The sequence below is a fragment of the Bubalus kerabau genome, chromosome 21, assembly GCF_029407905.1.
Source record: "Bubalus kerabau isolate K-KA32 ecotype Philippines breed swamp buffalo chromosome 21, PCC_UOA_SB_1v2, whole genome shotgun sequence".
Lineage (NCBI taxonomy): Eukaryota > Metazoa > Chordata > Mammalia > Artiodactyla > Bovidae > Bubalus > Bubalus kerabau.
In genome coordinates, this window is record NC_073644.1 from 55,610,386 (window position 1) to 55,636,579 (window position 26,194).

The 26,194-nt window shown below is 39.1% G+C and overlaps 1 protein-coding gene across 11 annotated transcripts in view; it reads left to right on the forward strand.

The window, feature by feature from the left end:
• DCC (DCC netrin 1 receptor) overlaps positions 1-26,194 on the forward strand; it is a 1,416,568-nt gene that overhangs the window by 852,796 nt on the left and 537,578 nt on the right. For all 11 annotated transcript variants that reach the window (XM_055559274.1, XM_055559275.1, XM_055559276.1 and 8 more), the window contains 2 exons: positions 23,117-23,271; positions 25,863-25,983. In XM_055559274.1, the coding sequence (XP_055415249.1) occupies positions 23,117-23,271; positions 25,863-25,983 (276 nt within the window). The remainder of the gene's footprint in view (positions 1-23,116; positions 23,272-25,862; positions 25,984-26,194) is intronic.

Here is a 26,194-nt window from a genome sequence, read left to right on the forward strand (position 1 = left end):
AGTTTAAGTAATTTTCATTTTCCGTTAAGCTATTTTTCAAAAAGGACAATTCACTATTCTTTGTGTAACTGCTCTGAGGATATAAGAATGTGTTGTTCTAGTAAATATGCAATCTGATGGGCTGACAGTTTTATTTTGAGAAATTATGTGCATCTTTTTCTGGAGGTCAGTCGCAGACTTTTCTCTTGTTTAGATGCCAGAAGAAAATGTTGTCACAGATAAAGGATACAGAACAATTTCATCTTTTAGAATCATTTTTTTCATACTACAAAAAATCAGAACCACCAATATTTTTGAAATATTAAGATAAAAGGAAGTCTAGTAGAACCAGAGAAAGAGAGAGGTAAAGAGAATTGTTTTTGACTTTCCCTGTAGAAATTCCTTCAGGAGGAATAGAACAAAGGGGAAACATATTAGAAGTCTTTTTACTTGAAGGAAAGATAATTTCCTGGCAAATAGATGGCCCGAGTGTATATTTTTCCTGTTTGATTCCTCTGTTGTCACTTCTTTGGATGTGATACAGGCACTTATTGATCTAACCTTTCTCTCATGATACATGGTGTTATTTGTGTTTTGAGAGACATATTTTGTATGCATGGCATGAATCCATTTTGAAGAAAGACTAAATTTCTCAGTACAACATCTATGATATAAAATATTCCTAGGAGTCAGGAATCTATGGATCTATATGTTGTATCTGTGGGGTTACTACTTACCATCCTGTTTTACATTGAGGAATTGGAGAGATCCCAAGCTCCATATTTAATAATTTTGCATTCATATGGAAACAGCTGATGGCAAACCCTTGGGGATAAAGATCTAGTGTTCTAGGGTCACTTATGAGAGCTTCAGGGTACAGAGTGAGCAGAATATATAGGGATTTTTTTTTTTCTCTGAGCAGAATTTTGAGCATTGAAAAGTTCACTGCTGGGGAAAGAAGTTAATAATAGAGAGGAAAACTGGCAGTTCAAGTCAGACTTGAAGTAGACATGGTGACTTCCCCCAGAAAACTCCCTCTGGCTCTAAGTCTGACTTTTCTTGGCAACCCACATAAAATCTTAAAAATATATATATAATGACATACCCAGTCCTTCACTTAAGGCCTCTTAATGAGCTGAGGATTCTCTGCCTTAGTATGCCTTTCATACCTGTTGAAAAGAGATAACATTTCTGCGAAAGGTGAACTCATTCTGTGACAAGTAATTGAAGACCCCACAAACTGACTTAACCCAAAAGGAAACACAATGGCTCATAGAAATGAAAACTTGCCAGGTGGGCAAGGCTTCAAGGACAGCATGATGAAGAAACTGAACTGGCAAACCCAATCCCAGTTAAACCTAATTTTTACCCACACTGCCCTTGAATTCCTGAAGCCAAACAGGAGCGGAGAAAAACACAGGAACTTGTGGACAGGTCTCTCTTAATTGTAATGCCTGCTAGCTTCAAGTGGTCTTTTATGTTGCTCGGTGATCTGGCCATATTTCTCCACTTCATATGATCTCCCACGAGTCTGTAAAACTGTCTCACAATGTGTCCATTCTCCTCAGCCACCCACTTCCTCTTCCCCACTGTAGTCTCAGCTGATGGCCTTCTTTGCCATTTCACTGAGAAAATAGCAGCTGTCAGAAGAGAACGTTCATCTTTCGTGTATTTATCAGATGTGTGTGCTGCCCCCAAAACTCTTGCTTCCCTTCCATATGACCTGACAAAAAGTGACCCCTCCATCCCTGCGCTAGCTCCATCTCTTCTTGGGCACCTCAGGGCATGGCTTCAGCATTTGCCCTCTCTCTTTCTTCCATTAACTCTTTTTCCTCTCCACTAGATCATTCCCAACCAAAAGAGAAGCCTGGTGAGCTACAGTCCATGGGGTCACAAAGACGTGGACACCACTGACTAGACTTAGAATGCAGTCATTATAATGTATATTTGAGCTTTGGAGGCGATAGTAACAGACATTACTCTGTGCATTTATTTTGCACTTGTCTAAATAATTCCCATGGTGTTAATTCCTAGAGGTTTTGTTAAAATTAGATCCAGGCTTTATATATATGTATTATTAGTCTGAACTTCTTCCAGTGATTTTTTGGGGAGTAGGATTTACCAGTTCTTTAAATTCTGCATTTAATATTTCACTGTTACAAATGCTACTTCTGTGAACACTCATGCTGATGAATCATTGTCTCCAACTCTGTTTATTTACATGGGTTACATGGCTAGATGGTGAATTACTTAACATAAGAGAAAACACATATCTCAAATCCTAGCATGGACTTTTTATATATCTTACAAAATTATGTTGTAAGAAAAGAGTATCAATAGATCTTTCCTTTAGAACTATATATGGTGTTTGTTTCATTGCAACTTTACAAAAAATGTTGTTTTTACAAAAAAATGTTTTTAAGAAGGTATTACAGCCTCCAAAAATCTTTACCCAAATTGATTAGGATATACACCCACACAGTTTCTGGTATAGTCAGTTCTGCTGTAATGCTTGTTTTGAAAATGTGAATTTGTTGCAAGGTAATCAAGAAATTAGGGAACAGTTGACGTATAACACACATTTTGCATCTTCAATATGTGATTTCATCTGCAAGAAATAACAAGTGACTAGAGAAAACTGTGTCCGGCTGAGCCAGACCACACAGCAGTACATGATTCAAGCATCTACTTGCTACCCAACTTCCCCACGTGTTAAGAGCTGTACCTATCCATAGCTGATATTACAACTTTCTGGTTTCAGATACATTCCTTTTACCACTTCACTATAACATGGTAATTGTTTTTTGAAATGCATATGACTCATTTTAGCAAAGCTGACTGTGTGTGAACTCAACATACATTAAAGGTATGTCTATACTGGCGTCGTTTGTGTTGGTTTCTTAATAGCCTACAAGAGGAATATTCTGTTTCGGAAGTTTCTGAATCGCTGGGAAAGGCACTGGTGGGTCTGTTATTCAGCATGTGTCCCTAGCCCCCCATCTGCTCCTTAATTGTGTGTGGAGAAAGCAAAGTTGAGACTGCAGAAATTGAAATGGGAAAGGAAGTGTTCAGAACATTTGATGTAAGCAATATTGGAGCTGAATATCTCTGTTTGAAAAATATGCTTTAGAGTCTGGGAGATGAGTTCTTTCAAGCATCGCTTCTCATCTTGGGTACAATTGAATCCTTTAGCTTTTTAGAAAGATAAAGATTAGTCCACACTTGATATGCATTTTCAAGGTAGCAGGGACATGAGGATTTTTCAAGCAGGTAGTAGAGCAGGGTCCTTATCAATCCTTCAAGACTCAGCAAACATAGAGTTATTTTCATCAGTTTCAAGCAGGAGAACTGACGTTCTGTGTAGACAGAAGAAATGATTTGGGGGCCATTAGAAAAGACCTTTTCCAATGATGCTGAAATGGTTCCATACTACATGGAATTTAAAGTGCAGCCACCCCTGATTTTGCAGTCTAATTTAGATTTGGTTGCAAATGGCATCAAGTACAGCTAGGAAAATGTCAAGTTCCTCTGCTGTCTACCTGAAACTATCACAACATTGTTAATCAGCTATACTCCAATATAAAATAAAAAGTAAACAAAATTAGCATCTCGGAAGGAATGAACCACAGTGGTATGGAAAGTACAATGAATAGGTAACAACCAATGTATCCTCTGATAAGAACACCACATGGTACTGTTTCAAAGAGCGAACTTTGAATCAGGCAGTGCTGGGCATTATCCTGACCCTCCACTTATGGGTTCACAGTATGGAGGTAATCATTTAGCCGTTATGAGTCTTGTTTGCTTCCTCTTTAAGATTAGAACTGAAGCGAACACTTGAAAGGATGTTTTAAAAGACTGAAGGAGATAAAGTTATGTGAAAATATTTTATCATGTCTGGCACTTGGAAAGTATGGGGAATGAAGGAAAGCAAAAAATAAAAAAGAAACAGTAAGAATCATTATGTCAGAGTTGTACTTTTGGAAACAAGTCTATCTCCAGCGATGACCAGGTTATGCAACCCTAAAATGAAAATAAATATATTTGAGATCATTGTTAACACTTTTGCTGTCATCTTTGATTCATGCATATACTCTTCAGTTCAGTCCCTCAGTCATGTCCAACTCTTTGCTCATTTACCTGTGAACAAACATTTGAGTGACGCTAAGGTACCAAGCTGGGATTCCCAGGTGGCTCAGTGGGAAAGAATCTGCCTACCAATGCAGGAGACATGGGTTCAACCCCTGGGCCAGGAAGATCCCTTGGAGAAGGAAATGGCAACCCACTCCAACCCACTGGGAAATCTCATGGGTAGAGGAGCATGGCAGGCTACAGTCCATGTGGTTGCAAAAAGAGCTGGACATGACTTAGCGACTCAGCAGCAACAAAGCATCAAGCTGGGTGCCAGAGAGAAAGCAAAGCACCGGACCAGTCCCTGTTCACCAGGTTCTCATTTGTAAAGTTCAGAAACTGGGACAGATAAGCAATTTGTTTTCTTTCATTTTTGATATTTTAGGGTTTGATTATTACTGATATTAGTGATATATATATATATTTTAGGATTTGATTATTACTGACATTAATTTTATATATATGTATATATTATTGCTATTGTCTTAGCCTGGACTGCTAAAGCAAAACACCGTAGACTGGGGAGGTTTAACAACAGATGTTTATTTTTCATAGGCTTAGAGACTGAGAAGTTTAAAATTAAGATGTTAGCAGAATTATCTGTTGGCGAGGGTTCTACCTGGGGGGCAGATGGCTGCCATATTGCTGTGTGCCCATGTGACCTCCTCTTTTTGCACGTGTGTGCTCTGTTTTCTTCTTCTAAGGGCACAGACCCCGTCATGAGTGTCTCATTCACAGCGTCCCATTTTTATTACCTGAAAAATGTTAGTTGCTCAGTAGTGTCTGACTCTTTGCTACCCCGTGGACTGTAGACCCAGTCTCCTCTGTCGGTGGAATTCTCCAGGCAAGAATTCTGGAGTGTGTTGCCACTTCCTACTCCAGGGGATCTTCCCAACCCAAGGATCAAACCTCAGTCTCCCACATCACAGGCAGATTCTTTACCATCTGAGCCACAAGGGAAGCCCCATCTAAAGCTAACTATCTCCAGGGACTTCCCTGGAGGCCCAGTGGTTAAGACTTTGACTTCCAGAACAGGGAGTGTATGTTTGATCCCTGGTCAGGTAGCTAAGATCCCACATGTCTTGTAGCTAAAAAACCAAAACCCCAAAACCACATAAAACAGAATCAATATTGTAACAAATTCAAAAAATACTTCGAAATTGGTCCACATCAAAAAAATCTTGAAAAAAAATAAAGCTAATTACCTCTCAGAATAATTACCTCCCAATTCCACATACCCATCACTTTGGAGGTTAGAGCTTCAATATGTGAATTTGGGGGGAACATACCACCTTTAGCCCATAACACCTGCATGATACTGTCATTAGGACAGAAGTTTTATAGAATTTTCTCTTATGCTCAAAGTAGCCTTTGTTTGATAGTTATTAGTGTGCTCACTTTACAGATAAAAGCTGAGGCTCAGAGAAGAGGAATTAATTGACCCAAAGTCCTATAACCACGGAGTGGCAGGGACAGAATTCTGACATAGTTTCCTGTGTGACTGGCCATCCTGGGCTCTTTCAGACATCTAACATGGTGACTTTTAATACCATTAAAGGAAGATTGACAAAGCATCATTCAGATGAGATGTTGACAGAAGTTAGTCACTTGGCGAAGGGAGGACTGTTCCCTGGATCAGGAGAAATACATTAAAAAATTTTTTTAACATGTAAAAGTCACTTTGTATTGGAAAAGATAGCATTTTGGGGAATGCTATTATTTGTCACTCAATCAGCTCTCACTTTAGAGAAAAAGATCTCTTGAAAAAATGTTGGGATCACTAAAGCATAGAGCTCTTTAACTGATCCATCCCCTCTTGCATGCATGCCATTACTCTCAGAAGCTTCTTGGACAGATTTATTATAGAATGGCTGTGTGTGTGTAGCTTTCAGCAGTGTGGGATTTTTATTTTGTTTTTTTCAGAGCCCATTGATCACACTCTGTGTTTACACTTTTACTGAATCTGCCTGCAATGCAGGAGACACAGGAGATGTGGGTTCAGTCCCTGGGTCAGAAGACCCCCTGGAGGAGAAAATGGCAACCCACTCTGGTATTCTTGCCTGGAGAATTCCATGGACAGAGAAGTCTGGAGGTCTGGAGGGCTACAGTCCATGGGGTTGCAAACAGTTGGTCAAGACTGAGTGACTGAACATGAGCATGAAAGACACTTTTACTGGATATATTGCAATAGCCAAGTCTTTGGACAACACAAAGACTATGAGTTTGGTGGAGTTACTTAGGAATTTTGTCCTCATATATGTGCTCTCTGGTTTTAATTTTTTCATGCAAGGGGGAATGTTTACACAAATTTTTCCATTTTTTTCATGGTTTCAAAAATGGAGATTACAAAGCTCCATCTTTGAATTTTTTATGTTTCACAACTTTGATTTTCCATAAGAAATACTACTCAGAAGAAGGTCCATACTGTGCTTTCTTAGCTAATGATATTCTTTGGAGGAACAGAGAAGATATTCAGTTTATATTTTTGATTCTTGCTTGTTGTGGATTGCAAGCCAAGTATTTATACAAAGTCCACATTACAGTACAGTTGGAAAGAGGCTTCCTGTCCCTATTTGAACCCAAGCCGAGATGCAGGTATTCAGTGTCATGTCCCCTTGGAGGCCTCACTTCCACGTTTGCATACCTCAGGCATGGGTTATCAGCATTCTGGCTTCTCGTATTTTGTGGGACCTTGGAGAATTTCAGCTCCTAATTACCAGGGACATCAAAATTGTCAAATCCTATGAATCCTTTTTATTTTTCTTTTATATCCCTGTGTACCTACTTCTTCTCTGTTACAGGAATAATCAAGCCTTGTGGCTTTAAAAACATGCACCTTCTTGAAAGGCGTGTCGATTGTCCTTGCATCCTCCGTGTCTGACATAATGCCTAACACACAGGCTCAGTGAGTAATTGCTAAATTAAGTTAAATTGTATTGCCACAGAAATGGCAGTAGAAATAGAAATGGCAAAAAGACAGTAGATATTATAGAGATGGAATGGCAAAGCTTGACAGTGATTATTAAATGCTGGGTGTGAAAGAAAATTCAAGTGTGAAAAATAGACTGACACAACAAGCTGGATGTCAGAGATAAAACACAGTGATAAGTTTAATGATATAATGATAGATACAGTTTATGGAACAATTACTGTGTTCTCATACATTGGAGAAGGAAATGGCAACCCACTCCAGTGTTCTTGCCTGGAGAATCCCAGGGATGGGGGAGCCTGGTGGGCTGCTGTCTATGGGGTTGCACAGAGTCGGACACAACTGAAGTGACTTAGCAGCAGCAGCAGACACTGTGATAACTGCTTTTTATGCATTGTCTCACTGAATCTTGATGCAATAACCTGTTTGTTTAAAATTATTGGGATATAGTTGATTTACAACGTTCTGTTCATTTCAGATGTATACCAAAGTGAATCTGTTATATACATATATCCACTCTTTTAAGATTATTTTCCTATATAGGCCATTATGGAGTATTGGGTAGACTTCCCTGCACTATAGATAATAGGTCTATACTAGTTACCTGTTTTATATGTAGTAATATGTGTCAATCCCAGGCTTTCAATTTGTCCCTCTCCCCTCGTTACCCACCAGTAAACATAAGTTTCTTTTCTCCATCTGTAACTCTATTTCTGTTTTGTAGATAAATTCATGTGTAGCCTTTTTTAAGATTCTGCATAAGTGATATCATGAATTTGTCTTTGTGTGTTGGCTTAGCTCCATATGGTGATCTCTAGGTCCATCCATGTTGCTAACAATGACGTTATTTTGTCATTTTTGTGGCTGAGTGATATTGCCTTGTGGTGTGTGTGTAGGCTAACGGGAAGCAGAAAAGAAGAAGAAATAGACCTTTGAAGCACAGTGTAATCAATGCTTGAGTAGCTGTGGCAGTAGCACCTAACGGGGAAAGTAGCGTGCCAGCAGGTGGTATTCTAATTTAACTGTAAAGCAGATGTTTGTGCACCACCAAACTCTAGTAACTTTTGGTACAAAGGAAAAGCCATTGGAATTTAGGAAACTTGGGTTCTAGTATCTTTCGTATTTATCTGCTGTGTGATGTCACAGACATGTCATTTACACTCAATTTCTTGATCTGCAAAATATAAAGGATGGACTAGATCTAGATTTACAGATCCTATCAATCAACCAATCAAATCGGCATTTATTCAGGATTCATTATGTTTTAGGATATATAATAAGAAGTAATTAGGCACAGGTCTATCCTCAAAGCACCCTCAGCTTATGTTTCTGCTCTACCTGAAGTTCATGTTTATTTAAAAAGCAAAAGCAAATAAAAACTGGCTCCTTTTAAACTTGTGACTTGACTTGCAACTTGGTGGATTTATTTTTCTTTCAACAATGCAGAAATCTTGTATCAGCTTTATGCCCATAAAAACTGAAAGAATGTTCAGGTTGCAGATTGCACTTATTTTACAGGCATGTTAGTGGGTATAACAACATACAAAGGCATACACACACACACACACACACACACACACACATATATACACGTATATATCAGTTCAGTTGCTCAGTCATGTCCAACTCTTTGCAACCCCATGAACCGCAGCACGCCAGACCTCCCTGTCCATCACCAACTCCTGGAGCCTACCCAAACTCATGTCCATTGAGTCAGTGATGCCATCCAGCCATCTCATCCTCTGTCGTCCCTTCTCCTCCTGCCCTCTATCTTTCCCAGCATCACGGTCTTTTCAAATGAGTCAGCTCTTTGCATCAGGTGGCCAAAGTATTGGAGTTTCAGCTTCAGCATCAGTCCTTCCAATGAACAGCCAGGACTGGTCTCCTTTAGGATGGACTGGTTGAATCTCCTTGCAGTCCAAGGGACTCTCAAGAGTCTTCTCCAACACCACAGTTCAAAAGCATCAATTCTTCGGCACTCAGCTTTCTTCCAATCCAACTCTCACATCCATACGTGACTACTGGAAGAACCATAGCCTTGACTAAGTGGACCTGTGTTGACAAAGTAATGTCTCTGCTTTTTAATATGCTATGTAGATTGGGGATAACTTTTCTTCCAAGGAGTAAGTGTCTTTTAATTTCATGGCTGCAGTCACTATCTGCAGTGATTTTGGAGCCCCCCCAAATAAAGTCAGCCACTGTTTCTACCATTTTCCCATCTATTTGTCATGAAGTGATGGGACCGGTTGCCATGATCTTAGTTTTCTGAATGTTGAGCTTTAAGCCAAATTTTTCACTCTCCTCTTTCACTTTCGTCAAGATGCTCTTTAGTTCTTCCTCATTTTCTGCCATAAGGATGGTGTTATCAGCTGTCATCTGAGGTTATTGATATTTCACGTGGCAATCTTGATTCCAGCTTGTGCTTCCTCCAGCCAAAAGTTTCTCATGATGTACTCTGCATATAAGTTAAATAAGCAGGGTGACAATATACAGCCTTGACAAGTACTCCTTTTCCTATTTGGAACCAGTCTGTTGTTCCATGTCCAGTTCTAACTGTTGCTTCCTGACCTGCATACAGGTTTCTCAAGAGGCAGGTCAGGTGGTCTGGTATTACCATCTTTTGAGGAATTTTCCATAGTTTATTGTGATCCACACAGTCAAAGGCTTTGGCATAGTCAATAAAGCAGAAATTTATGGACTTAGTTTTAAATATTATTGCATTTACAAAAAAATAAAAGTAAGTAAAATTGGAATTCTTAGCAGCCAACAAAAAAATCCTAGATCTATTTTCAGGTAAGGAAGTGAAAGTCTTTCTGACTCTTTGCGATGCTAGGGACTTGAGCCCACCAAAATAGTCTTTAGTCCATGGAATGCTCCAGGCAAGCATACTGGAGTGGGTTGCCATTTTCTTCTCCAGGGCAACTCCCCAACCCAGGGATTGAACCCTGGTCTCTTGCATTACAGCCAGATTCTTTACCATCTGAGCCACCAGAGGAGCCTTTTCATGCAAGCTATTGTTAACATGTAGTGGATTTTACTGTCTTTTAATCAAATGCATGCTTTTATCATTTGTCCTTCATATACTACATTTTTAAATTCAATACTGTTTCTCCCTAACTAAAATGAATTTTCTGAGTTCTAAATCTTTTAATCCAGTTTGCCACTATGAATTACACATTTTACAAACATTCCTTCTTGTTTTTTAAATATCAGGCAGAATTCTTAAAAGATCGTTTTCGTTTACTGTGCAGGAAGTCAGTCATTTATAAATGTATTGTCTATGTGGTGAGATTTTATAAACGCTAACACACATGTGCTCACATGCACACACACACACACTTTCTCCATGGTGTCTGAAATCCATGTTTGTAAAGCAGTGAGATTACCATAGAGCTTAGCCTTATCTGTAGGGAGATGGCTGAGGTCTCCTGAGGCCAAAATGCAGGAATGAAAAAGGCAGATAAAGTCTCAAAATTGGAATGTAATCAATGCTGGAAGTACTCTTTCACCAAGTAATCTTAAAAGTAAGCCATCTGTTAGTGTTGGTATGAAGGGAATGCTGTCATTTCGTGGTAAGGCGTTGAACTAATTACCCTTGACCTGCCTTTGAGTCACTTAATGTGATTTTTTGAAATGCTTAGGATCGTACTTACCATTTTAAACAATGCATTAATGCTATCCAAATATTATCTTAGTGACAGAATGAAAAGCAAACTGACAATTTAATTTTCCCTGTTCTTTTTTTTTTTTTTTTTTTTCCCCTCTAAATCAACGTGATGTAAACTGCTCAGGCTGTGAATAGTCTTGGACTAGATAAATACAATGGCAGGTTAGACTCATCAGAATTTTGAAGCTGGGGAAAAAGTAACCTTGGAGATAATTTACTTTCTTTGTTTTAGCAGCAGAGAGTGTTCTCATGAAGGTTTTTTTATTTTTTTCCCCCATTGCTACTTCTTTGGGGAATGTAATTACAGTGTTGTGTTAGCTGCTGCTGTACAGGGAAGTGAGCCAGCGATGTGTATGCACATGCCCGCTCCGTCCTGCCCTGCCATCCCACCCATCTAGGCCACCACAGGGCACCGAGCGGCGCTTCCTGTGCGCACAGTGGCTTCCCAGCTGGCTGTCTTACACAATGCAGTGCACATACGTCATTCCCAATCTCCCAGTTTGTCCTACCCTCCCATTCCCCTTCGTGTCCACCTGCCCATTCTCAGTGTCTGCATCTCTGTTCCTGCCCTGGAAGTAGGTCATCTGTACCATTTTTATAGATTCCACATATATGTGTTAATATATGATATTTGTTTTTCTCTTTCTGACTTACTTCCCTCTATATGGCAGACTCTAAGTACATCCATGTCTCCTCAAGCCAAATTAATGTAAAAGCTCACTACATATAAGGGCATTGATACCAACCAGGGTTCTTGGCCTTCTTGAATTGATATAAATTAATGACAGGCCAGACAAGAAATCCAGGCAAGGCTTTATTGGGGCAGCTGCTGCAGCAGCAGGGAGCTAGAACAAACAACAGATTACCTTGCTCACATCCCAAGAAGAGGGGTGAGCTGGGTGCTTATATGGGGTGAGGGTAGTTGTGTGTCCAGGGGTTGAGTCGGAGGAAGTAGCTTAGGTGGTCTACGGCTCCTCTGGCAGTGATGAGTGCAGGGGGCATGTGCAGTACCCTGTTTTTGCTCCCAACACCTTGTCTTTGCTCCTGCTTCTTCAGAAGCGGCAGTTGGGTTTTTGTTTTGTTTTGTGTTTTTGTATCTTATTGTCCATGCATGCTGCGAGCCGAGTTGCTTCAGTAATGTCCAGCTCTTTGCAACCCTATGGACTGTAACCCACCAAACTCCTCTGTCCATGGACTTCTCCAGGCAGGAATACTGGAGTGGGTTGCCATTTCTTTCTCCAGGGTATCTTCTCGACCCAGGGATCGAACTTGCGTCTCTTGCATCTCCGGCGTTGGCATTGGCGGGCAGGTTCTTTACCATTAGTGCTGCCTGGGGAGCCCCAGTGCACACACACACAGTTGTCTTTAGTTCCTTGTAGTTTCCGTGTATTTTGTTGCTCAGGGAGATGTGTGTTCACATTCAAACACGCATCAAACGGTCTAAGGTCCCAGCCTGTCTCAGCAATATTTTCCTTGAAGGTAGAGAGTAACATCACCAACATCCCTTCTCCAGCCACATGAGAAGAGGTTCTGAAGACTTTGGATGATTAGATTCCAATTTAACCTTCTCAGTTTGCAGAGTAAGAAATTGAAGTGTAGAGCAGTTCAGTTACTGGTTCCGTTTCCGTAGTCTGACCTGTAGTAGAACCAGAACCAGGAACCCCAGCTCCCGACTCTCCTTTTTTCAGGAAGCAGTTTCCCCAGATCACCCTGTTTATCTTCTTCCTTCACCAGGCTTGCTGGAGGGAACTTGGTATTCCTCTCAGGTTTATGTACTCTTATCACCACCACAAATAAGCTTTTCTCTGAAGTTCTTCCAAAACCTGGTGGAGAAATAGGCTAAAAGAAACAGAAAAGAATGATAAAATGTTTGCCTGCTATGAATATCATGTTTTATGCAAGCTCTTGAGTTTCCTGTGGGTTCTGTTATTTAAAGCTATCATGGTGAGAGCCCTCCCAGAGGGGAAATTTTTAATTAATATCATTTTTATCATGAACATTCTAAAAATACAAAATGAATGAAGCTATATCTAACCTCCATAATCATGACACATCTCAGAATATTTGCTTCTAAAATCACCCAATTAATTTTGTGAAAATAACCCATGAGTTAAAAAATCATCCCAAATCTCAGTATTCCATTTATCTTTCTATATACCTAAATAGTTGGATGGTTAGGTAGAAATATGTTTAGAACAATGTGATGCAGTTATAGATACTGCTTTTTTTTTTTTTTTTTTACAGTTCATGTTTTATTTAAAGGCATAATTGTTTAAATTCCTGCCATGAAAGGTAGCATCTAGAAATTAACATGAGAGATTAGCAGTCTCATCCATCCTCTCATATTCCTACCTTCTGAGTTTGGGAGTTATATGCTGTTCATGTTTATGACAATTTGTAAAAGTTATTTATCTATGTATTTATCTGTGTGCTGGGTCTTCATGGCTGCAGAGGCTTTTCTCCAGTTGTGGTGAGCAGGGACTACTCTGCAGTTGCCGTGGGCAGGCTTCTCACTGCGTGGCCTCTCCCGTTGCAGAGCGTGGACTCTAGGGCACGCGGGCTGCGGTAGTTGTGCCACGTGGGCTCAGTTGCTGCGGCTCCTGGGCTCGAGGGCACAGACTCAGTAATTGTGGCACACCAGCTTACTTGCTCTGTGGCGTGTGGGATATTCCTGGACCAGGGATCAAATCCATGTTTCCTGCATTGGCCAGCAGATTCTTTACCACTGAGCCAGCAGGAAAGCTCGGTTTATGACAATTGATTTACTTTTCAGTAAACATTATGTCTACTATGTTTATTTTTATTTCTGCGTAGAGATATATTCAGTCTTCCTCACCAGTCCTTTTATCACAAAATGCCTGTCTTTAACTTTTGAGGATACTCTGAATTGCCTGGGTTTTGTTATCAGTCTTACTTTAGAAAGTTCTATATAGTTGATTAAATTCCTGCTATGAAAGATAACATCTAGAAATTAACACGAGAGATTAGCAGTCTCATCCATTCTCTCATATTCCTACCTTCTGAGTTTGGGAGTTATGTTCTGTTCAGCTTTACGACAGCAATATTGCTTAATTATCTTCTGACATTGGACATTACTATGTGGGAATCCGATTCCACCTCTACTCCTTATAGAGGTGTTTTGATTTTGACTTTTCTGTCTGGATGTTCAAATGATGATTTATCCTCCAGTTTCGATATCTAAAATAAGATATGTCTCACAATTGAGGATGATGCATTCGATTTCCCAGGAAAATGATATCATCTTTCAATATAAAAATTCTGCTGTATTTTTCAGGGAAAATTTCCTTTTATCCTATCTTTGCATATATCTTCTGTTCCGTTTGTGATCTTGGTACATAAAGATGCGAGTATCTCAACATGAAATCATCTTTGCTTGACCTCTTTCTATACAAGCTTGTCCTAATTACTTTAGACTCTTTGCCTTCCTCCCTTACAATCACTACAGTTATCTCAAGTCTCCAACACGTGGGGAATTTGGTTCTTAGTGGTGTCTGTTATGTTCCTTGTACTTTCTAATTTAATCATTGGCTCTCTAATGATGTTGATTGCTCTTTGATTTGTTTCCGAGGTCTGATACCTCTCTTTTCATTTCATTGTGCTGTTTTTCATCTAGTCTTTGACGTCTAGTGTTGAATTTATTTTCATAATATAGAATACTTTGTGTGAAACAACTTGAAAAGTTTATCTCTGTTTCTACCCTTAGTTTTCTTTTCTTCTGGGTCGAGTGTTTTGCTTTTCTCCCTTCTTCCCCTGCACCTGTGTCTCTCTCCCCACCCCCTCACTTCTCTTATTATTCTTGCTTATAATTTATTCCCATATTTCCCTTGTATGCCTTTTATCTTGCTCATGTGTGTGACTCTGTTTAGACACACTTTGCTCTAATTTCATGGAAGCCGCTTCTAGACTTATTTACCACCTTGCCTGAGACCCTTTGAGCTCCAGTCCGAAGTACTGGATGGTTCAGGTTTTATTAAGTAGTTAATACCTGGGTGGACTTTTTAGGGAGTGAGTTCAGTTGAAGCAGCATTCAGGCTCTTTAAGAGCACCCAACTTTGTTGGCTGATTTTGTCTTATATTCTCTTCCATAGAGGAAAGGCTGGTCTTAAGATTTAGAGCTATTTCATTGTCTCCTCAATCAGAAAAGGAAGGAAAAACTTAAGACTCTCTGTAAGTTTTGCATTGATTCAGTTTTAGAGGTATTGCTGAGATTCTTAGGTTTTTTCCCCCTGAAGTCCAGGGAAGTTTCTGGCATTTAAGGACAGATAAGGAACTAAATCCTGCTCTTTCTCCTCTATTCCAGAAACATTCATTTTGGTTTCTTTTTTCCTTTTGCAATTGATTGCTTTTTTTTTCTGCTTGGTTGCTGGGGTTGATGTGTATGTGCGTGCGTGTGTGTGTGTGTGTGTGCGTGTGTGTGTGTGTGTACACTTGTGGTCACTAGGACTTTTACTTTCAGTAGGTATTGAGGAAGGGAAGTTAGTTATGTGTCAGAATCCAACATCTTCTCAGTTAAATGTTTGTGCTGGAAGATTTCCTCACCTAACATTGAAAACTGGACAAGAAAGTGTTCATAAGTTATATATGTATGGGGGATAATTTTGCGTATCTGTGTATACATATCATTTTAAAAATAGGTATTCTATCTGATTGTATAGCTTACATAGAATTATGTAGGGACACAGGTATGTGTATAAATATATAGAAGTAAATGCATTTAATACATATGTGTTTATATATACATATATGCCTGCATACATGCGTGCATACTCAAACGTAATTGTTGGAGACTTGTCAATAGTACTAAAGAACAATGATAGGACACAAATCACGTTTGCAAAGACATGGTGATAACATGGTTAAGCGTATAGAGTTAGGACCCTGAGATCAATCCTCCTATTGTTTTTATCACTGGTTTGAGCCTCAGAACATCCTTCTCCCATTTTGGTCCTAAGCTCTCCAATTAAAAAGAGAAATGGAAAGCTCAATCTGGATTTAGAGAGAAGCAACCCTGATTATAGAAACAGCTGAAACTGAGGAACGGTAGTTGGGATTCTTTGCCTGGATAAAGAAAAGTGTGATGAGAGATCTAAAATAGTTTCCAAACACATTTTAAAAAGAAAGAAAGAAAAACAGACATAAACACAACACTATAGTAAAGGTTGCAGATCAGATGTTCCTCATCCCACAGGACACAGTCTAGGATTTTTACACAGGAGCACACATTTTTTGGCATATTGTGCCTCCGATAAAAAGTACCAATGAGGAAGAAGATAAAATCAGAGGGTCTCTATGTTTGTTTCTGTAAGATGATTAAAATATCTTCTTTTCCAGCTACAACTGATTTACTTGTAGTCTGATGCTTAGAATATGCTCTTGTTGTCATTGGCACTGACTCTAGAAGAAGAGTCTGTCCTTATTCTCAAGTGTTGTTCCTCACTAGCTTTCCAATAGCTCTTACCTGTTTGCAGTCAAAAAGTGGCAATGCCACAGCACTGGCCCATGAAGACTAAACCCTGTGCAGGCCTGTTTATCTTGTCTATATCTGTTAGCACTCATCTCATGTGTGGTCTTGGGGACAGAAACAGAGGTAACACTGGCCCTGCCCTTAAGTTAAGAATTTAGTGGGTTTGCATTGATGCCACAATGGGATAACTTGTTGTTTCATCATGTAGTTTTTCTATCATGTAATTTTCAATAATGATATATTTACTTCTGCTTGAGAAGCATGTATATAATTAAATACATCACTTAGGCTTACACATGTGTCAGGGGGAAAGATAATGTACATTCTGGCAGTTTTTAAGAGGACCCAAATATCCCACCCCACCCCTCAAAAATTGGAACACTTTTTTGAATAGGAAATGCTACAAATAAAGTCCATAGCTTAATGCTCATCTTTCTAGAACAGCAGGAGCCCAGTTAATATTAGTAATTAGCACGTAACTCATGTCCTTTTATTCCCAATATGGAATATACTTTAGTCATTTAAGGCTTGAACCAACGTTACCCCAACCTAATTTTTTTTTAACAGAGTACAAACAGCTATGTAGGTTCTCTGATGGCTCAGATGGTACAGAATCCACCTGCAATACAGGAGACCCAGGTTCAATCCCTGAGTTGAAAGCATCCCCTGGAGAAGGGAATGACTACACTCCAGTATTCTTGCCAGGAGAATTCCATTGACAGAGGAGCCTGGCGGGCTGTAGTCCTTGGGGTTGCAAAAAGTTGGACAGGACTGAGTGACTAGTGCTTTCAGTTTCATAGACAGTTATGTGTAAGAGACAGCTTAAATAGAAAATGAAATGCAAATCTCAGCATCTAGTCCTTTTGGGGAAGACAGATGTGTAGGTTGGAAGGAGCAAACTAGAGGGATATTAAGTAGACTTCAAGTCACTTGTCACAGAAAAAGCCTGGAGAAAAGTATTGAATTGGGCAGAGGTATACTATATCACCCAGCTCCTTGTTAAAAAAAGGGGGGGAAGGAGGATAATGCATTTAAAGATCAGATTAGCTGAAGGAAAGTTACTTTGGTGATATACGTGGGTGTAGAAAGAATTGAAACTATGGGATAAAAGAACTGTTTCTAATTTATAAATGGAATGCCCATTTGAAACATTGTTCCATAAAACTACGTCTTTATTGAAGTATGTTTAGCATGGAAGTCTGAAATGTTAAAGAATATCCCCCCCCTCACCATGATGTGTCCTCTCTAAACCTACATTCAACACCAGATGACTTCCTCTGTAGTCATTGAAACGTGACTACATTTCAGACTATGATTCCTTCTTTGCTGTTGCTTAGCTGCTAAGTCGTGTCCGACTTTTTGTGACCCCATTCAGGTTAAATTATGTGTTGATGTCTTTGTAAGACTTCACCTGAAAGAACTTGTTTATTTTGGATATAGAGTTAACCCAATTTGGCAGCAATGTATTTTAGATTTTCCACATAATTTTCATTTAAGAGAAGACTAATGGGTTGATGCTTTTAAGAGAAGACTAATGAATTGATGCTTTTGAACTGTGGTGTTGGAGAAGACTCTTGAGAGTCCCTTGGACTGCAAGGAGATCAAACCAGTCCATTCTAAAGTAAATCAGTCCTGAATATTCATTGAAAGAGCTGATCCGGAAGCTGAAACTCCAGTACTTTGGGCACCTGATGCAAAGAACTGACTCCTTGGAAAATACCCTGATGCTGGGCAAGACTGAGCACAGGAGGAGAAGGGGATGACAGAGGATGAGATGGTTGGATGGCATCACTGACTCAATGGACATGAGTTTGAGCAAGCTCCGGGAGTTGGTGTTGGACAGGGAAGCCTGGCATGTTGTGGTAAATGGGGTCGCAAAGAGTCAGACATGACCGAGCAACTGAACTGAACTGAATGGATTGATGTCCATTATTACAACAACATGTTAACTCCAAAAGGCCTGGAGTGGTGGAGAGAGGTGCTCTGTTCCAGAGAAATAAGCTAGCTTTCCACAGTTCTCAGGGTAAAAACTTACCCCTCAAAGATCATGGTAATGTCTATTGTTTCCCTAATAAAAATCTCACCAGTCTTTTTCACCCACCATTCGAATATCATTCACCAGTGATGTGCACTGCCTATTGTTCATTTAAACAATTTGCATTCCTTTAAAGTTTCATTCTTGCACTTTCAAGAGCTGTTGTAAGTCTTTATGATGGAGAGAATCTGCTTAATGTCAGAGTAACACAGCAAATATTACTTGTGTGTCCTAGGGCAGTATTTTAGAATTGACCCACGTTTATTTTGTACCTAAATAATTGAAAAAGAATAGCTAAATACCTTATCTAAAAGTGAAAAGACTAGAATCCAAAATGAAGGTGATTAGGGAGTAATATAGGATGTTACTAAAAATACTTGTGAGGCGGCCTTTTGTTGGTTTAGTCACTAAGTCATGTCCAGCTCTTTTGCGAACTTGTGGACTGTAGCCCGCCATTCTGCTCAGTCCGTAGGATTTCCCAGGCAAGAATACTTGAGTGGGTTGCCATTTCAATTCCAGGGGCGATTCCCAACTCAAGGATCAAACCTGCATCTCCTGCACTGGCAGGCGGATTCTTTTACCTCTGAGCCACCAGAGAAGCCAGAGGCATCCTTTATATGATGTAAAATGCTTAATACCATTTAGGTTGTTGGTGACAACTTAGTTTGGGGATGAAATGACCAAATGAATTTTACAGAATTCAAATGAGTAGTCTTAGCATAGAAACTCACTTAAAAAATAATGCAGAGAAAATGTTTACTCTGATTTAAGGTGAAATTGTACATCTCTACTGATGCTAAATCTGAAACTCCAATAGTTTGGCCACCTAACCCTAACCCTAAATTTTTATGTGAATGGTTGACTCATTGGAAAAGACCCTGATGCTGGAAGGGACTGGGGGCAGGAGAAGAAGGGGATGACAGAGGATGAGATGGCTGGATGGCATCACCAACTCGATGGACATGAGTTTGGGTAAACTCCGGGAGTTGGTGATAGACAAGGAGGCCTGGCATGCTGCAAATCACGGGGTCTCAAAGAGTTGGACGTGACTGAGCGACTGAACTGAACTGAACTGAATGATCGTAGTATAGAAAGGTCTCTCATCTGTTAGTCATTTCTCACTATGATAGTACCTTTGAGAACTGAATTATGTTTGTTCCATCTTTCTGTTATAGTCACTATTTATTCTTCCCTCAGCTCTTAAGTTACAAAAGTTCTCTATATATGTATTCTGCATACTTAAAAAGATCCTGAGAAACCAAGGTCTGATGAAAATGTGGGTAATTTATTTCTGGTCATGAATTTTATTCTGTCTAAAGAAGTAAAGTATAATAAAATCAATATCTTGCCTGAAATTGCTGTAGCATTGCATGTGTATGTTAAGCAGTTCTCTGAAATGGAGTAAAACCATGTTAATGGAATGATTTGATAAACTTGAAAATTCATGGCACTTCATTTTCATTAGTCATTAAGAAATTGTTGCCCACCGAATAGTTTAAAGTTGTGAATTATTTCTTCCCCAAGAATGGAAAGGAAGGAGAACTATGTTAATATTCAAAGGGAATTAAAAGAAAAATCATATGCTTTCAGGAGCCATCTTCACAGTCTGCTTAGTAAGTAATGATGTAGGTGAAAGACATCTAACAGTCATAAGTGGTTTAAAAATTGAACACAGAGAGAGGGCCCTGCGTAAAGCAAGAAAATCCATTGCCGGCTTCATGAGAAGCAAACTTTCACGGAAGAGGGAATGTTTGAGTTCTCTTTGAAGGAAAACATGGAAATTGTATCAGCTGAGAAATGTAGAGCCAGCCAGGGGTTCACAATCAGAAAAATGCTAAAGAAACATGTCCACAATACTCACTCGTTAGTCCCTGTTTATATTTGTGTTGAGAACTTCAGAGCAGTGAAAGGAATACCTAGGTCCTAAATTCTTGGAAGCAAACCTAAAATGGAATGAATCAATCCTAGTCTGCTCATCACAGGAAAGAGAGAGAGAGAGGAGTAGCAGAGGAATAGAAAGGATTAAGAGTATAAAAGAGGAAAGCAGGAACAGAAGAGAATACCAAACCTCTTTCTGTCTCTCTCACTCATATGTGTGTGTGTGTGTGTGTGTGTGTGTGTGTGTGTGTGTATATATGTATGCGTTTATGTATTTATATATATGTATGTGTGCATGTGCGTGCATACTCAGTTGTGTGACCCCATGGACTATTGCCCATCAGGCTCCCCTGTTCATTGGATTTCCCAGGCAAGAATACTAGAGTGATCTGCCATTTCCTTCTCCAGGGGATCATCCCAACCCAGGGATCAAACCCTCATCCCCTGCATTGCAGGAGAATTCAGAACTTTTCGGTGGCAAAATCATTTTTCATCATAATTTTCCAGTGGTAGAACTATTACAAAATACTTTAGGCACTGGACTCAGTCTGTCTGGCTTTAGAACCTACAAATTGTGTGGTTTGGAGAAGTTGCTTACACATCATAGTCTCTTCATTTCTAAAATTGGAATAAGTAGAGCCTGATTCAAAGAGTTGTGCTGCAAATAATAAATTCAAAGTGCTTAGACTAATAAATTGTACAGTCAGCTCTCAATAATTATTGGCTATTGTCTGGTAAATAAATACTTGATCAAAATCTGTGATAAAGTTGGAAATAGAATCCAAGAGATAATAAATGTATCTGCTCAGAAGGATTCAAGAAATATTTCTGATGTTACATTTTCAGTGAAGTTGGTGAAAGAATAAAGTCTAATATTATTGTATAAATTATAAATAATTAAATTTAGCCCTGTATACAGTGTTGACACATTAGCTATAGGAAATCTCTCAGACAGATTTTTTTTCCCATATCTTTGGCATGTTAATGCATCCTTCTAAACCAGCATGCCCTGTGAAAGAATAAAGAATTTAAAAGCTTTTTGGTACTAGAGGCCCCAATATTTAGGTATAAACAGGAAAATAAGACAGGGAAGGGGAGGGAAAGAGGGATGAGGCGGCAGGAGATTTGACTTCCAAGATCACTCAGTAGAAAAACTAGGACTTGAGTCCTGGGTTCTTTCCACTGATTCTCTGATTTTTCTAGAAGACAATGACCATCAGAGATTGCAAATTCACTTCAACTTTAGGGGAAACTTTTGCTGAGAGTGGTTGGAAAGAGCAAGGAATAGTGGTTACTCAAAGAAGCAAAAATTACCACTTTTTACCTACTGGGCATAACAACAACAAAGACAAAAATAAAATCTGTCTTTAAAAATATCTATGAAAAATGCATATTTATTTTCAGTGTGAAAAGGAGATCAAGGCTGCTGCTTCCCAAGTTTGTCATCATTTCACATTCCCAGTGGAAGAAGATGAATATAACTTTTTAAAAATATTTTTTATTTGAATATAGTTGATTTGTAATGCTGTGTTTCTGGTGTACAACAGAGTCAGTCAGTTATACATACACATATATCCACTACTTTTTAAATTCTATTCCCATATAGATCATTACATAGTATTGAATAGAGTTTTCTGTGCTATTTACTAAATTCTTATATAGTTACTTCTTCTCTGTATTGTGATGGTTTCTCTGATGGCTCAATGGGTAAACAATCCACCTGCAGTGCAGGAGACACAGGCAATGTGGGTTTAATCCCCGAGTCAAGAAGATCCCCTGAAGGGGAAATGACAATCCACTCCAGTATTCTTGCCTGGGAAATCCCACGGACAGGGGAGCCTGACAGGCTACAGTCCAAAGGGTTGCCAAGAGTCAGACATGACTAAGCTGCTAAGCACAGCTAGAGAAACTTATATATAGTAGAGTTTATATGTAAGTCCCAATCTCCCAATATATCTATCTCACATCACTTTTTTAAACCCTAGGAAGGGTTTTGAGGGACCAAGTCTGCAAGATTCACTAGCAAAGGTGTGTTACATTTGTAATTTCCTTTCAATTGCACATTTCAATCACAGTATAACTAGTATTATGGTAATTAAGATGTTAAATTAAATTAGTGTATCATGTACCTTGCTGAGAAAATAGTAATACATATAGCAGTGCACTAGAGTAGATAATTACTAGGACAATAGGAATGTGTCCACAGCAAAGATAATGGCCATCTTTAGTACCCTATCACCACAGCCAGTTCTGGTGGGAAAGAGTCCATCACATTAACTAAATCCTAATGAAACTGTAAAATTACAGACACTAAGCTTTCTCGTCTTATACTCTGGGTTTTCTCATTCATATCATCTCCACTTTATTTGCTTTATCAGCATAGCTTCCATAGCTGTATGGAATTCCCAGTGTCCTTTATGTAGGTCAACTGGATACAAATACTTGGTTATTCAGAATGTTTATTTTTTTTTTTTTTCAAGGTTTTTTTTTTTTTTTTTAATTCTTTGTGGCAAGACACCACCATTCACTCAACTGTTTAACTACCTTGGGCTGGGTGGGGGGCGGTGTGTATTATGTCCTACTGGTGCTGCGGCTAAGTTGCTTCAGTCGTGTCCAACTCTGTGCGACCCCACAGACGGCAGCCCACCAGGCTCCCCTGTCCCTGGGATTCTCCAGGCAAGAACACTGGAGTGGGTTGCCATTTCCTTCTCCAATGCATGAAAGTGAAAAGTGAAAGGGAAGTCGCTCAGTCGTGTCTGACTCTTCGCGACCCCATGGACTGCAGCCCACCAGGCTCCTCCGCCAATGGGATTTTCCAGGCAAGAGTACTGGAGTGGGGTGCCATCGCCTTCTCTGATTATGTCCTACAGTAGTTCCTATAAAGTAAACTAAGGGCTTAGGGAGTTAAAGTTGTAAGCATTTTCAGTATTTGTCTGTAACTCTGAGAAAATAGAGCATGCGAGTTCACATCCCCACCCACTCACTTTTTATTTTTTTTTTCTGTCTTTACAGTTCCGCCCTGGTTTTTAAATCACCCTTCCAACCTCTATGCCTATGAAAGCATGGATATTGAGTTTGAATGCACAGTCTCTGGGAAGCCTGTGCCCACTGTGAATTGGATGAAGAATGGAGATGTGGTCATTCCTAGTGATTATTTTCAGATAGTGGTAATTATCTTTTCTTCAAATTCGCTTATAATCCCAGTCATCGTCTATTCTGTTTCAGTTGCTTTTCTTTCCTGGGGACAAGATTCCCATTGGGAATTTTTATGATATGTGAAGAAAATTGTTCTAATAAAACAGATGAGTTTTTAGACTTAGAACTTTTGAGCTAAAAAAAAATAAGAATAATCAAACAACCCAGCCCCTTGTTTTACAGAGAAGATTTTAAACCAACAATGAAAAAACAGAAGGCTTAATACCAATAATTTCTAAATGTTTTCACTGGTGATTCTTGGAAGAAAAAAGTTTTGAACCTAGTACTAGATTGTATGAAGCCAAGAATCTCTTAGTTCTTTGACTTTTGCCCATAATAATAAAGCTTTAATAGAATGTGCTACTTATGAATATGGCAGCCTCACTTCGATAATACAGATGGCCACTCTTTGCTCCTTTGCTGCTCTTCCAAATAGGACCAGCTGGTGCTTTATGAGCGGTGCAAGAGGCCAGAAATATTGGTGCCGAGACAGTATTGGTGCCGTGACAGTGGTGGAGAACATATCAAGACCCAGAGTTTACATGCTTTGTAATTTAAGAGCATTGAGTTAAAGCCAAGAACAATGCTTCTTATAGTTCCTATACGGTTTAGTGTACTCTGTTCCTGTCCTGGGTGGAGATAATAGGGATAATTGCATTCTATTCACAGAGCTGTCTGCGGTCCTGGTGCACAGTGAATGACCCAAGCCTCTCATTATTATTATTATTGTGCTTGCTGCTGGCAGCAGAAAGCTTTTCTCATTTGAAAATACTCTTTGGAAACTCTCCTTTTGGTCGAGGTCAGCATCAGAGTATCTTAAGTCAGGTATATGAGTAAGAGATATGAAAAGCACTTTTTAAATATCAAGGAACTTTGCAGCTAAAGATGGAGGGTTTTGGTCCATTTCTCTTATGTTGGAGATGCAGATGTAACCCTGATAAAGAAGAGTGTCCTCTAGGCCAAGTCTCCCAGCAGAAGGGAATTCTAGTGTGAGTGCCCGCACGGAATTCAGGCACAAACTCTTTCCATGGCTTCATAAGGCCTCTAGCAGGTCGATCACTCTTCCGTGATCAGCTGACTTTCAGAAACTTTCATCATCTCCTGATCCATGCATTTTGTCACATTATAAGGGCTCTTAAGGAATACATCTGTAAAGAATATCTTTATTAGGCTTATCATCACTTACTATTTTTCATTTTTAGTTACATTTAATTGGTTAGGAATAGAGTAAGAAAGGAAAATAAATTTAACTTTTGAATGCCACATCAGTCCATTAGTTCCTTTATATGCTATGCTATTTTCTCTATCAGTGAATTAAAAATGACCTGCCAGAGGGCAACATGAAATGTGTTGTATACGCCTGAAATGTCTGCCACTCGCACAGAGAGGAAATTGTTGAGTGCCCTTAAGGACACATGATAAAAGGCAACATTTATTTTTCTCTACAGTTTGAATAATCTTTCCCCCAGCACGACCCATTATACCCAACCTATTGAAATGTTTCTTAAGGTAAAAAGGAAATGTGCACTATAAGCCCTTTTCACACTAAATTGTGCTTAAAAAATGTTTCCCCAATAGCTCCAGATATCTGAGAGCCATTGTCTGTCACACGAGTTAACATTTAGTCCCAATAGTAACTTATATGAGAATTGTTAATTAGAAGTTAGTCAGCTTTATCTAAGAATTTTACATTAGCCAAGAATTGACTACAAGACACTAAAAACAATTAAGAATTCCCCTACGGTAATATTTATCTCTTAATGACTTCAGGGGAAGTGATTTAATACATCTCACTTACTGAACTAATTTTTACACTATCGGAGATAAACTGAGTTAGGGTAATGAAATGCTATTTCAGTTCATTTTATCATCCATCCTTGAAAACTGTGGTGGCCCCAAATTTATATAAAACAGGAGTTAATGTTGCTCTATTTAATTTATGGATTACTGAAGATGAAACATTTTGTGAAACATTTTGCCATATAACAAGAACAACACGGGTATAAAATATCCCCCATAACCTCCTCCAATTACCTAAAAGGTCACACAATTTTAAAAGGATTTGCAGACATCTTTTTTTTTTTTTTTTTTCAGTTAAAAACACTTCTAGAAAATGTCCAACCTAGATTTCTTGTCCTTTAGAAGCTGCAAAAGTCAGTGTTTTTGTTTCCTTTTGATTTTTGTTTCTCTCCAGCAGCCACTGAACCTATTTGCTTCAGTACAAGGGAAAGGGAATGAGATTTCTTTGATACTAACCTCTGTTCCATACATAATAAAGCAATGTTCTTATTACTGCTCATTTAGAATTGGAGGGTGATGTACATCCTTGAGAGTATATTTTTCAGCACAGAACTGGGTGAAATTGCTACACGTGGATTCAGCAAAGGCTTGGGACTCTGTGACATTTTCCAGGTGGCTTAGGACAGATCTGTCAGGCTGAGAACCCTTTTGGCCTCCGTTCTGGCTTTTCTGGGAAGTGGGATTAAAATTTGGTTGTGTTCATTTTGTCACTTGAAGTATTTTTGCTTTTTCAAATATTTTACCTGCATTTTATTCGCACTAGGGAGGAAGCAACCTGCGGATCCTTGGGGTGGTGAAGTCGGACGAGGGCTTTTATCAGTGCGTGGCTGAAAACGAAGCAGGAAACACCCAGACCAGTGCACAGCTCATTGTCCCTAAGCCTGGTAAGATGAGACGAACTTTGCTCTGGTTTTTGTAGTTACTGTTCTGTGTGGTTTATCTGTAAAAATCCATATAGTTTTCCCTGTTCCCAAAGTAACTTGGAAATTAGAATTATTTAATCAAGGTGTGTATATGTATATTGATGATATATTTGTGCTAGAAAATTATATCTATATCTATTGATTTATATATAAATCCATCCAGTGAGATATG